At 36.3% G+C, this 14,795-nt stretch overlaps 1 protein-coding gene across 4 annotated transcripts in view; it reads left to right on the top strand.

The window, feature by feature from the left end:
• LOC18424466 (MADS-box protein SOC1) overlaps nucleotides 1-14,311 on the top strand; it is a 65,428-nt gene extending 51,117 nt beyond the window's left edge. For 2 of the 4 annotated variants that reach the window (XM_088848203.1, XM_011630708.3), the window contains exons 3-9: nucleotides 3,724-3,783; nucleotides 10,493-10,574; nucleotides 13,069-13,130; nucleotides 13,247-13,346; nucleotides 13,449-13,490; nucleotides 13,701-13,742; nucleotides 13,879-14,311. In XM_088848203.1, the coding sequence (XP_088704329.1) occupies nucleotides 3,724-3,783; nucleotides 10,493-10,574; nucleotides 13,069-13,130; nucleotides 13,247-13,346; nucleotides 13,449-13,490; nucleotides 13,701-13,742; nucleotides 13,879-14,040 (550 nt within the window). In that variant the 3' untranslated portion in view covers nucleotides 14,041-14,311. The remainder of the gene's footprint in view (nucleotides 1-3,723; nucleotides 3,784-10,492; nucleotides 10,575-13,068; nucleotides 13,131-13,246; nucleotides 13,347-13,448; nucleotides 13,491-13,700; nucleotides 13,743-13,878) is intronic. The other 2 variants (XM_088848205.1, XM_006829053.4) reach the window with 1 other exon arrangement.
• Nucleotides 14,312-14,795: the final 484 nt, after the last annotated feature.

The following is a 14,795-nucleotide window of genomic DNA, read 5'->3' as shown; positions in this document are numbered from 1 at the left end:
TTACATCTCTTCAAGTTTTCTTGCATTTGTTGTTCAAAACTGGCATTGGATCTAGCCATTTCAAGTTTTCTTGCGATTTTTGTTCATTGTTTTTTTACATTTTTCTTATTTTGATTGCGTTGGAGCTTTTAATTGCCAAAAATTACACTAAAAAAGTCTCAAGATTTTGTCAATGTTAAAAGGAAACTTACCTTGCTTCCTTTTTTCAAATAAATTCTAATGCCAGGTTTTTGTATTTTATTATACTTATTTTCTTTTTCGCATTGAATTACATGCTCTCTTTCTCACACACACGCATACCCCACTAACTGGACATGTGTTTGTGGGTTTCCTTTCCTCTTTCCTTTGGTCTAAATTCATGAGTTGTAGTTTCTTTATAGTCTGGAAAAGTCAAATATCTTTTACTTAATTATATGTTATGGAGCATGGATGATAATAATTGATGAATGGTGGTGTCATAGATAGGATAATTTTTGGCATTATAATCACAGTAATAGTAATTCTTCCTTATTTTTATTGAATATTAAAATTTTAATCAACTTCTTAGTTTTTTAATATTTAAAAAAATGGTCCAACTGGACTCATCACAACCGGACCAGTTTTACTGGACCCAAGCCCTTTGCTGGTTTGAGCATTGTTCTGGTCCTGACAATATTGCTCTTTGCACTGACTAGACCAAGCACTTCGCTGGTTTTTCGGGTCCTCATCATAATGCTTTTAGCACTCTCTTGCTTTTATAGTTTCTTACCCTACCTGCTGCATCACAATATCATAGCTATATCATTCTCTCCCTCTTTCTTTTCACTTACTCCCTCTATGTCTACGAGTGTATAACAAGATAGCTCTCTCACTATATATATATATATATATATATATATATATATATATATAAACAAGTGAATAGAAAGATGCACTCTCTATTGGTGATAAGGAGGCATCCAATAGCTGCTCTCTCTCTCTCTCTTTTGAGGTTGTTTGTGATTAGGAACATTGTTGGTATTAGGAACCTGGGGGCTACTTTTTTTGCATGTGGTGTTGGATTAATATGCCCAAAAAGCAGGAGTTCTCAATAATGTATTTTTTTATTAGAGAAAATTGCTGGCATTATGGGTATAGTTTATTATATAACGAGTGAAACCTTAAACTGAATCACGTTTTATTCCTATCTACTATATACTATTTTACAAGTTCAAAACTTCTAGTGAATCAGAGGCAATAAGATGAGAAATTGATAGTGACAATGCAGGCCGACGTAGTAGCTCGAGCTTCATTATTTCTCTTTCATATTTATTACTTGAACCAACCCTCCAGAGAGACACAGAGGAAGCTTAATGTATTCCATCAATTCCATTGGAATAGTTGTAATTAACTGAGAATTTTCATTTGGATCATACTTGGTCCCAGCATGTCTATGTGGGAAACAAGATTAGTTGTTGGGATTTTTCCTATATTCCAATAAATTACCCATTACAATTAATCCATTGGCCATATATCTATCAAATTTTTATGAATAAAACAAAAACTAAAGTGCTTGAATGTTCCGACGTGGTTTATTGTTTGATAGTATTTTAGATTGTAAAAGTGAAACAATTGTAGAGAAAGATTGATGCTGCAATACCGGAACAATCCACTTTTCAATTAGTATAACAATGTCGCACTAGCCTTAGACTCACAACCAAAGAGAAAAAAGAAGAACAATTAAGATGAGGTGGAAGTAAAACTTGCATTCAAATATGAAAATGGGATATACAAAGGCATTAGAATCTTGAAAATGGCATCAAGCTCAAGACTCATAATAAAATAAAATAAAGACTAACATAATTTCTAGAAAATACACTTTAACAATCTCAATACTAATCCAATAGAAAGAAGAGATTTTGGAGTGTATTCAACATAAGCAACTTAATTCTTTATTGTTTCTCATATAAAAAATTTACTGGGTGAGAAAGTCCAAAGAAATTCATACTGTTGACAGTCGTCCTCGCAACACTCGGTACTTTTGAGTTTCAATACTTGGAGATTCGATTATCTCAAACTGATTGGCAGGCTAATTCGGGAGGGAGTTGTCTTTGTATAAAGCCTCGTATCAATTCGGTTGTCGCCTCCATTTCAATACTTGCTTGAGCTCCAAGCCCGGTGAAGGCAATGGAGGTGGGATTATTTGGATTCACTAGGTATCTTTCCTCGGTGAATATATAGAATTTGGTACCGCAATCCTAGAACTTTTGCAAGTCTGTTGCTTGCAGTGCCATTGGTTTCTGTTGAATGCTTGACCGAGTGCTGCTTTAAGCTGCTCATTAGATGCCATGAAGATGTACAGCTTGGTTTTCCACACCTGTTTACAGATGTGGGTCTCTTGTAGTTTATGAAGGGAATCATCCAGCAGTTTAATTAAATGTACAAGTCTGTAGTCTAAGCCTATTAATCAAAATTCCCCTAGCGTTCCTTTCATTGCAGTAGAATATGCGCTTCTTTGCAATGCAAAGCACTTGCAGAGGCATAGTGCCAACATGATCTTCTCATGTCCCTTTATCTTCTTTAATGCCACCACTCTGAGTTCTTCTACCTAGATTGCTGCCATGTGACCCATTTTAATGATGCATTGAGGTTTTGGAAGGCATGATTCTTCCATATTCCGTGGTTCGAAGTATAGTTATTAATACTTGACGAAAAGCGGCCTTGCCTTTCCAACTGGTTGGATCTCTGATAGTGCCTTGGTAGGTCTAGCCCAAATCGAAAACTATATCTTGTCAGAAATTGGTCAAAACTAATATTTGGTTTGACCAGTTGATTTGGAGAGGTTAGACCGACTAAACAATTTTGGAAAAAAATTTCTAGAATATACTTCTTACTCTTTAAAGCATTATTTTTAATTTCTTATTTTAAAATTTGCATCAACCAATCTAACCAAATCGGACTTGTTATAACTAGACCAGACAACTAACTGGTTTGATGACGAAACTGGTTTTGATAACACTGGTCCATAGCATAGTCAACAATATTTTGTATAATAGACCATTCTTCCGAAGAAAATGTTTTTTTATGCCTAACATTTCCAAAGGAATGATTTTCAAATATATTAGAATTCACTGTCTTAAAGAAAATAAAACTTAGACGTAGGCTATCATTATTATACTTATGCAAAAAGAAAGTGCAAATTCTTCATAGAATTGCATTTATGTTTTTTATTTGCATATATCGTGGTTGACCTTCCCCATTGTAGAACTTTGTTAGTCATAATTTACTAATTTAGCCTTAATCAATTTTAGTTTGTGAAGTTAGCTATTCCTAGGTATATTTGACAAGGTTTTAATGATTATCTAGTATATGATTACGTACAATATGAATAAAGAATTTTCTTTCTTTTTACTGGAGATTTATTGTTTCTACATTTACACTCTGAACAAATTTATTTCTTTTTCTTTATTTTTACTGGAGATTTATTGCTTCTACATTTCCTCCTGGAACAAATTTACCCATATACATATTTTCTTTCTTCTATTAAATCTAACTTTCTAAGGCAAATCCGAAATAATTTTTTTTTAAAAAAATGGCACTACGTAACCTTTTAACCTTCTTTAACTCCTTTTTTTAGACCAAAACTGAGTTATATCGATTTTATTTCCTTCAAAATTAATGTATGAGGCAATTTCTTAACTATAGTCCAAAGATTATTTTAGGATGGTTTCAAGATCTATAACTATTTTTTATTCTTTTATGCAGTTCGCTTCACGGCGCCAATTGTAGTCAAACGATTGGCAATGGACTTAATACAAATTTCAGGTAAGGAAAACCTTTATACAAGGTTGACACCTTAAATTGTAGAATTAAGGTACACCTCAAAAATCTATCCGAAAAGGCTATTTAATGTTGGAAAACTATTTAATTGATCATCTTGACATCAAGATTTATGGATAGAAAAAAAAAAAAAAGAGTTCAAGTTTCAAAAATAGTATGCTTTACACCACATTATCTGGACCATCCATTTTCAAGATTTTCATGTGTTTATAGATTTACTTGATCCAAACCATTTTTGAAGTTTAAAATTTTAGAATTGGATGGAAATAGATTTTGAGGCCATCCTAAAAATTTTTGACACCAAAATTGCATCTTATGATAAAGTTTAGAGGTGCACCTTAGATTGATTTAAAGTTTGCAAGCTTATGCAAACTTTACCCTCATCAAGTTTAGAGGTGCGTCTTTACTTTGATTGATTTAAAGTTTGCAACCTTATGCAAACATTGAAATGTATGTGCCAATGGTCCGGGTGGGCCTCATAATTTGGACCGGGTTCAGGACCTCTTCAGCTTGAATTTCAGGCTTCTGGCTGAATCTAGGCCCGGTATGAAAGAGCGTGTTATTCTCGGTTTGGGCCGGGTCATCGCTGTAACGAAAAGCCCAGAACTTCATCTTAACATCCTCCTTGCCCCTCTCTCGTCCAAAACTCCCTGCCTCTCTCTCTAAGTGGGCCAAAAGTCTGAATGCATCATTCCCTGTTTCTTTCTTCCTCACACACCTCTCCTACTGTTCCTCTCTTGCTCCCTCTCTCTTGGTTTTACTTGTCTACACCTATTTTTGGCTGATATTTCTCTCTCATATGCATGTTTCTCTGAGATTATATGTGAGAAGGGATACATAGTGGAAACTATGCTGGACTTCAATAAAAAGAAATGAGATTTTTACGTCCTTTATCCTTCATTGCCGGCCTCTTTTTCTCGAGGCTTGGTTCTCCCAAACAGTTAAAAGCTCCTTCTTTACTATATGCGGCTAAGCTATGGAGAAAACAAGTACAGTAGAGAGAACGTAGGTACCACAAAACAACCACAGAGATAATTAGAGGGAGAAAATGTGTGGGACTTCTATCAAAAGCTACAAACAAACTTCAGTCTTTTTAAAAGAAATTCCATAATATGAGTTCAACATGACCCATTATAATTCATGTTGTTTTTATATATTAAAGGCTATTTAAAAGCTACCCAATTTCCTATCAAAAAAACCACCCCTTCTATATTACACTCTCAATTCTGAAAATTAACTTTCATTGTATTCTCTTTCCCCAGGCAAAGCTTATATTCCACTCCAAAATTAACTTTCATTGGATTCTCTTTCACCTATTCCTTTCAATTTATGAAAATTAACCTCTTTCCTCATTCAAAGCTTATAAAAACTAATAGTCCAAGTTGGACCTGGGTTACATGGATCACTCCTCTCTGTGCGAAAAGCTCCTCTACCATTTCCCCATTTTATCCCGTAGACATCTTCATTGCCTTACTTCAGTTTCTCTTTAAAGAAGACCAAGCTTTCATGCTCCGAGTCTAAAAACGTGCTAGTTGAGGTTGAGTTAGGTACGTTGCACAAACACCACAAGACAACCCGCTTTTTTTCGTGCCGGGTTTATATCATCACTTGGTGCCTGTAATTCTAGGAGAACCAATCATTGCCTCCCAGAATTTTCAAAGTTTGCTAGCACCAATAATTAATTAAAGAATAATATTAAAATATTAAAATATTAAAATTAAGTTAAAAAAAGAATTAGATAATTTGATGCTAAATACTCTCTAAAATAAATCTGGTCTGGAATTAAATTGTGTTCCTAGTTCGCATGAAGATGGAGAGCACATTCTTAATACAATGTGAAGCCGCTACTGACAATGGAATTGCATTTCCGGACCAGGAGCGCCGCCTTCAATGAAAACTTCGAGCAACTAATGAGCTACCCCATATGTGATGAAGAGCTAGATGAAATGATCGGTGATGTAGTTGAAGTAGTTGATCAGGGTGATCTTACAATTCTTTTCATGTAGCAATTTTACTCAAACTCCGGAAGAAAGTCGCTTGCAGACCAAAAGGATGTTGTTCTTTTCTTATGAGGTTTAGGTTTTTCCTATTTTAACTTCCTGAGGGAGTTTACTGGTTGGTCCCATGGTTTTCTTCTTGGTAGCCGTATAATTATAGTAAAGATAAAACTTTATCAACAGTGTTGATTGGTCTAGAGATCAAGTTTAAAAGAAAAAATCAATCAAGTTTTTACCCACGTTTAGACAAACACACATGTATTGCAACATAAAACTAAATTATAAAGTATTAACAAATTTCAACTTGCTAAGATTGTGGATGTGTGACGTGTGAACAATATAATTTTTATGCTATTTTGTAGCAAATTCCTTTGCCTTTTTTATTTTTTTTTCTCATACTTGTTTTCTTGTTGCATTTTTGTATGTTTCATTTAATCTACTGTGTACATAATCTTTGGTGGGATCCTCATATTCTAGCAATTGATCTCAAAGCACAGGGCTAAGGTTTATGTTATTGATCGAGAAATTGTATAGTGAAGTTAAATGGACACATAGGGCTGCCAATTGGCAGGGGAAAGCCTGCGGACCGAGCCTTATAGGCCAAAAGTATTGTCGAGGCTAGCTGATGCCAACACTGACCCAGTTTGGGCCTAGCTTGAATGTTTTCCTTTATCAAGTTTTACATATATTTATTATGTGAAGTTTATGTTCATATGGAGCCCAGCCCTGACCAGCCTAAATATTTTTGCGTGGGACTTAGCTCAGGCTACTTTAAAATGATTTATGGATAGGTCAAAACTTGGATTTTTCGGGCCTAGGCATCAATCATAAAGCATTAGGCAAGCTCAGGTCAGAACTGGCCCAATCATTAGTAGCCCTATGAATACATAGTTTGAATTAGAGAAATATGGAGATGAAGTATTCTTAGGGAAGAGACCAAAGGATCTTTTCCTAGAGAGGTATATTATAACATTGATTAGCACACACATTTTCTTATTTTAATCACTTATTCGACATTTTGCATTCTACAATCTACATACATTCTCTTCGATGCAATTTTGGTACTTTGGGTTATCATTTTGTTAGTTGAGATCCCTTTTTTAGTTTGCTTTTAAGATCCCTATAGTAGTTTGGGGACCTGTGCCAATGCCAACCATAACTTTCCCTAAATCCTTTCATGCACCAAATTAGCCCATTGCCAATACCAACCGTCGACGTTGTTGACCACTCCTACCTTTTCAGTCACATCATTCAACATATCCCACATCATTTCCCTCATCAGCATCATTATATCGAGGCCTTATTTAAACTACTTAGGCTACAGAAGTCCTGCTCTATCACTCCACTCTAGCAAGGATTCTATCCTCATTCCGATATAAGTCATAATATTTTTTCTCATTACTTCCATCCATATCCTTAGGGGTCTTACTTTTCTTGTTAAGAGCTTTCCAATTGAACTAAATGCCCTTCCAACTTATGTTGTTCTAATGTGATGCTGAACATGACCAAACCCCACATCGTTCCCCTAATTCATTACAATCATCATGAAAGCCTTTTCCGAGTTATTTGGGGTCGAATACAGGAATCCTAGCCCATCTTTTTGCTTTATCAAATGCCATACACCCAATAAGGCCACAAGTCTTATACTTCCGACCATGTCTTTTTGGGCTTACCCGTTGCCTTTTTCGAGCCATCTACTTGAACCAGCTCGCACCTCCTAACAAATGTTGTACTAGGTTTGCGCTACACATGCCCAGCCTGGCTAAGTCTGTATTGTCTCATTTTATCGCCTATTGAAGCCATATCTAAGTTCTTCTAAATGTATTCATTTTGAATACGTCGTACCCCTAATTCTTTGTATTAAAATTCAATAAATAATGTTTTAGTTATGAAGATAATGTTTAGAAAAATGAAAATTTTGGAAACTATACCTAGCAGTACAACAAGACTCAGCCAAGTTATTTGGACTCGGCCTCTAACCGAGGCGAGTATTCCCCAAGTAGCATGAACAACTCCCTAGAAAATGGGAGGTGTACATTCTCTCTCTTATAGTGAGAAAATTCTCTCTACATCCAGTCCATTCCTTTTTAGGGCAATCCTTACTGCACCTCCATTCCCTGCAACTCTACAAACCTTACTTTATCTATCCATACAAACTCTTGGGCTTCTACTTGTTCTCATCCCTCGCTCTCTCTCAGCTGCTCTCTCTCCCTCTCCTTTCCTCCCTCCCTCTTTCTTAGCTGCTTTCTCGCCTTTTTCTCTTTCCCTCTCTCTGCTAACTCTTTCTTTTCCTCCTTCCCTCTCTCGTAGCTGCTCTCCCCCCCTCTTTTCTCCCTCCTCCTCCCAACTCTCTCTCTCTCTTCACCTTTCCTCTCAGCCCCTCTCTTTATTTCCTTCTCCCTCTCTCTCACAGCATGCTCCCCTCTTAAAGTCACATGTCCCCATTTTATTCCTTGTCTTGCCCCTTACTTTTTTCTCTTCCTCTCTTAAAGCCATATAGCCCCGTTTCATTCCCTTGCCACCTTCCCCTTTCTTCCTCTCTATGGCCATGTGGTCCATCGTAGACTATGTATTTTCTTTACTACTCTCTTTCATAGTTTCTCTCACTTCTCCAGGTCTTTTCCATGAGTTTTTTGCTTGGGCATAACTCGGGCGAGGACTTGCCCGAGTAACCCACCTTCGCCAAGGGGTGAGTTCCTTGGCCAAGGTGGACTTTCGTACACTTCTAACTGGCATGATAAAAACATGTGATGCATAAAGAAAAAGACTAGTAACCACATAATACAAATATATGATGAATGACATCGAAGAATGTGGAGGGAGAACGATAACTACAACTATCGTTATGCAAACTCAACAACAAAAATGATGGATACATATTGTTTGCCAATATCACTCATGATTAAATCATTGCAAATTCAAATAACACTTTGTATTGTAATATCACGCATATATTTGGGGTAGGCTACATGAATCATGTTCTGCCATTCTACTCCTAGGTTCAAGATTCATGACAAGATTTCGCAAAGTCTTATGCTGGCTGCCCTACCTAACACAACCTTCCTCCTTTACCTGGGCTTGGGACCGGCATGACCGGCTTGGGGCCAGCCAAGGTAGAGTTATATAAAATGAAACTGTTCTGAAATATTTTACCTAAAAAGAAACTCTCTCTTGGAACACATTTTATACACATGTAGTCTTAGCTCCCCGAACAATGCCTATCGAGCTACACCAACCCTGCGTATATACAATTCTCCCTAATACGGTAGAAGCCAATAGGTTTGTACATGGAGGTACTTGCTGAATTCTGAGGTATCCTCGAGGAAGCCATAAACATTTGAGACATCTCATGTCATCGCCAGACCACTCTCATTCTCAAAGCTTGCGAAAGAGTGTGATATACAATGAGACAGTAATCATACTGCTAGATTTAGTCAAGATCTCTAGTCATGTGCCGAGGCGAGAGTGATGGAGCCCACTCTGTCCCAAATTGAGTCAAATCTAACCACCTCTAAAGATCACTTACTGTGAGGTAGAGCTCTGCTCTAAAGGCCTATTCATTCAAGTCAAGATTCACCTGCTATAATGGTCTCTTTCATCCAAATAGAGCATACTCACATGGTTATTTCCATTCACTGAGTCTTTGCATAAAGCCTCTTTCTTTTATCGAGTGCAGTACTCATTGCTCTAATGGCCTCTTTAACTTAATGAGAGTTACACTCCTGGAAGTACAAAAATATGAAAACATACTAGAACTAAAACCCACAAACCTCTGTAGGAAGACATTTGAAAGAACAAACTCAAAACACAAGATACCCAAGGAGAAAGCCACAACCATGTGAGACATCTCCTGTCCTTGCCTAACAACTCATTTTTAAAGCACCGTTCTATGATGAGGGGGTATGCCAGTCTTTACCCGTTGTCCCTGTGTTCCGAAACTCGACTCGGGCATCTGAGTAGACTCGACGAGCGTATCCAAAGAGAGAAAAATGGGGCGCCAGTGACTCGTAGGCTGACGTGTTGGGCAATACTCGTCATGTGTCCACTTGTTTTGTTTCCCCTCTCTCATTTAATTCTCATTATTGGCTAACAAATAGAATAAATATTTATTGTCGAACAGATACAATAAATGCTCTACATAAGCAATAATAAGGGAAATTTTGGGAGTCGTCTTGAATTTTTTGGATCTATTCATCTGAATTATTTGGGCTCATAAGTACTTAAAGGCTTCAACCTTCTACTTAGTACTCATCGGTATGATGGGCGACATTATTTCATTTCTCTAAGTTAGACTCAACATCTCTAACTGTGCCATCAGTCTATGGAGTTACTCGTTTTGATTCGTGTCTTATCCTTACATTTTTCTTCGCATGCTAACTGGTAGATATTTTTCCGATTTTCGAATAGTTAGCGGGATTTGAAGGGTATTTTTATGTTTGGTGATTGCTGTGGATATGATACATTGATGCTTATATTGATGTTTATTAAAACGTTTCAGTAGTTTCTCTTAAGTTGAAATTGAAAATTTATTTCCATCCAGTCATTTTGTCAGGAAATTTGAATGACAAGAAATAGAGTTTCCTCACGTGGATAGTAGTACCTGAATTTGATTATTCGTTCTTAGAACTTCTGCTTTGAGCATGCACTACTGTTGTTGACTGGTGAGTTTCTTCTGCATAAAAACGACGTTTCTGAAGCATGCAAAAGACGATTGAGAGATACCAGAGATACTCAAAAGAAGTGGGAATGAATGGCAAAATATTGGAACAGAGCATGCAGGTTTGTGCTTCCTTGAGTTTACTTGGGATTGGACTCATTATGATACTTATTTTCTGTGTTTGGATAAACCCGATGCACGATGCGCGTGGCTTCAATGATGATTTGTTCATATTCATTAATTTACTGTCCGACATCAGAAAACAGGTTAGCATGGTGACTGATAACCACTAAATCATTCTTCACACTGGCAATGATTTGAACTCAATGAATCTAGTCCCATGTGACATGTACATTGAAGTCAGTTTAGTGACATCTGAATATGTTGCAGAACTGCCATTTTATCTAGGCAATCTTGTAAATAAAACTCCAATGGATTGTTATGTGAGGTTGATCTTGGCCAGTGGTGCCACTAAACATATTATTACAAGTATTTTCTTATGTGAAAATTTCAAAAAGTACACAAGTAAAACTTAATATCATAGAATCGATATTATTTTATTGAAAGAATTAATTAAAACTTCGTATTTATGATTGTTTTGTATTCTTCAAATAAAGTGTTTCTTGTAGCACACATTAATAATAAAATACATTAATAATAAAATTTTCCTTGTCCATTCCCATGCATGTGATATGCCATTGTTTGCAATTTTCTTTGGAATAAAAAAGTGAAGTGATTTGTATTTTTGATTTAGAAGCTGAAATGCTTCATCTACTTGGGTTGGTATTTATTTCGATTTTCCAAAATATGGCGATGTTTTCTCCTATATCAAGTAATTCATTACATAATAGATGTACCCCAACTGTAGAAATTCAACACCTGGGTGGATTTACATTTTACACATATGCTATATTAGTTATCCATTATTTTAAGGCAAAGGTTTATATAAGGTTGCAACCTTACAGGTAGAACTATAGATGCACCTCAAAAATCCATCAGAAAAGGTAGTTTTAAAATTGAAAAACCCTTTGATTGCTCATCTCGACATCGAGATGTATGATCATGAAAAATAAAATGATTTTAAGTCTTAAAAATAGTGCATTTTACAACATATTATCTATACCGTCCATTTTCAAGATTTTCATTTGTTTATATATCTACTTGATTTTGACCATTTTTAAAATTTAAAATTTTATAATTAGATATAAAAATAGATTTTGAGATAATCCTAAGAACATTTTACATCAAAATTATAAACCATGATAAAATTTGATGGTGCACCTTACCTCTACAGCTGTAAATGCATCCGTAGGCTAACTGTACCCTTATTTTAATAACGGATCAATGCTCCGTATCTTTCAGTAATGAGGGGACACATATGGACTGCATGTTTGAGCCGTGTCTAGAGGAGTGCACGTATGTAGACAGAGGAGACCATCCCATAAACGGGGTGTCTATGTAACATTGAATCAGATACACCCAATATGAGCATCACATTATTCCCCAAATTCAGAGTATTATACTTTCAATTTGCAACAAATAATCATGCCAAGTTCTTTTCAAGCCAATGCCAATCTCTAGTCCAAAGCATTATTCCAAGACTCAGCGGAGTGCACTCAGACTCGGCCGAGTTACTCGACGTCACCTTTGGGTGAGACAAGTCTCTCTCGAGTCTGTTGTACACCCATGTTTGTATATCTTATATGGATAAATTCTATTTAACTCAAAATTGTTCAAATTGCCTGTTGGCTAGCTTGCACGGTTAGGGTTTAAGCATGCTTGTACACACTGCCTTATTTTTTTAAAAATCTAGGACTCTTTTTAAGAGGTGAAAAAAAAAAAGGATGCCCAAAATAAAGTGTCCTTGAGGATTAAACATGAGAACTCAGGTAAAGAGGCATACGAAGAGCAGATAGCTAACCAGTATTGCCATTTTGCATTTAATGTTAGAAACTGGAACGTTATAGAATATATATTAATCTTTTGTTCATTATTTTTATTTTTTAACTCGGGCTGAGCTGTTTTTCTGTACACTGGTTCAAAGTAATGCTGACTAAGAGACAAACTTAAATTACTAGTTGGTTAAATGTTTGAATTGTTTTTACCCTGAAGAGTGTTGATTACTGGGACCTCCATATGTGAGAATGGGTCTGGGGTTGTGGTGGTAGTCCCACTTGAGCCTCAGTTAAAGGTGATGAGATTCTATTCTCACTAACACTTTCCAAAATGGGTACGGGCCTGTAATCCCCGCTAATCTACTGCCAAAAACAAAAAACGAAAAAAACAAAAGAAATCATCCATATGTACTTATCTACTGATAGAGGAAAATAAGTTGTCCGCTTTTAAGTCTGCCTTTCCTTTAGTCGGGACCTGTTGTTCATCCCCATCGTTATGGGCTGGTATTGATGCTGGAGTTTGGGTACAAGTAACCATTGCTGCTCATAAGAAGCATGGTATATGGTCCCCTTAATTTTCCATTATCTGTCTTGAATCTCTCGATAAAGTATCTATTTTGCATTGCTAGTTGCATTAAACGTTTTTAAGTTCATGAGAAACTAAGTATTCTGCAGTTCACTGTTTCTGTTCCCCCTTCCGACCTTTCTCTTTTACCTGCAGCACTGGAAGTATGAAGCTGCTACCATGGCAAAGAAGATAGAGCTCCTTGAGTTTTCTAAAAGGTTCAATATCTCCATTTGAAGATAAGAACATAAACCGTGAACTGAGCTCGAGTGCCTGAACTAGTTATCATTCTCTTAATTCATCTTCTTGCTTAAGGAATGAAGGTTTTTTGCAGGAAGCTTCTGGGGGAATCATTAGATTCATGCTCCGTGGAGGAACTGCAACATATAGAAAGCCAGCTTGAGCGAAGCCTAAGTAGTATCAGGGGAAGAAAGGTTACATCTTGTGTATAGAAAGCTGATTTCTTGTAAATGCATGTCGCAGGTTTTGATATTATCAACTTTTGTTTAATCTCTTCATCAATCTCTGAATTTCAGACTGCAATGTTAATGGAGCAGATTGAGAAGCTAAAAGAAAAGGTATGCAGTTTTTGCATTGCCCATCACCTTAAGAAACTGACTATTTCCATTATGAAAATTATTTACTTCTCACTTTCACTAATTTCCATTCAAAAGCCTTAATACTTTTTTATTTTGAGATGATCTGGATGTCAAGTATGGCCTAGATTTAGAATAGAAAGTTCTTCATGGCAAGCACTCACGTTTAACACGAAACGTAATTACATTCAGGAAAAAGTCTTGTCTGCGGAAAATGCGATGCTAAGTGAGAAGGTGATGTTTTATGTCTTTTCTCTTCGACTGATACAAATCGATGACTAATTATATTATCTGACAGCCCCATCCCATGATTCATGATTAACTCTGAATCACACTAAATTCTCGCTTAATTTTTGTTTGCTCATATCAGTGTGGGATACCACAAACACCTCTAAGAGACAACCGGAAATCAACTGTTTCTTATATAACCAGTAGTGAGCATGTCGATGTGGAGACTGATTTGTACATTGGAAGGCCAGAAAGTGCACGTGGTCGGTACACTGTGCAGGTTATTGCTGATGGAAATAAATGAGATTCAAACCTTTCATATTCTAACTGTCGAAGCTGACACAACGCAGTATTACAGAATTGAATTCCGAGGAATCATTTCTTCAATTGTATGATGAAAATCTGTGTTGCTTAATGCATGGGATTGACCATTGCATTCTGTTATGTTCATATGAAGAACTCAAAAGAGGAATGGTAAATTGGTAATAAATCCTTGAATGATTCACTGTAGCATTATTTGTAACTCGAACCAAATCAATTCCAGTAAACTTAAATGTGCTGTACTGTAGTGTGCCTAAGATGCTTGTGGTATGATTTTGTATAGCTTCATTTCCTTTTTGTTTGCACTCAGTTGTCCCTACTCGAGAATCAGCGTGTTCTTTTTTTTAACACATTCAACGTGTTTTCCTTTAACTTAGGGTTTTGGTTGTTTGGTGGTCTGCAAATTCTTCTACACTGAGCATGCCAATAATTTCCAATCATAGTTTTCCCATGTCAAGCACAGCATGCAAATGCTCAGTGAGCCTCAATACCTAATTGCGTAAAATGTTCTTGTGAGCAATCAGATTATATACTAAACCCCATGTTAAACAATTGAATTGCATCTAGCTGACATCATACATTCTCTTCATATAATTGAACTGGTTAACAATAATTTGTACTAGTTCTTAACACTAAAACTGGTTTGTTCTTTGTTAAAATATTCAAAGGAGTGATGGTGAACCAAATGAATGCGATGCATAAACCGAAAGACCATCAATGGCTAGATCCAGAGCCATT

Source organism: Amborella trichopoda, chromosome 9, assembly GCF_054954075.1.
Source record: "Amborella trichopoda isolate Santa Cruz 75 chromosome 9, AtrichopodaSantaCruz75HAP2 v2.0, whole genome shotgun sequence".
In the NCBI taxonomy this organism is placed as follows: domain Eukaryota; kingdom Viridiplantae; phylum Streptophyta; class Magnoliopsida; order Amborellales; family Amborellaceae; genus Amborella; species Amborella trichopoda.
The sequence above is the reverse complement of the archived record's forward strand: the minus strand, read 5'-3'. Positions and strand labels throughout refer to the sequence as shown.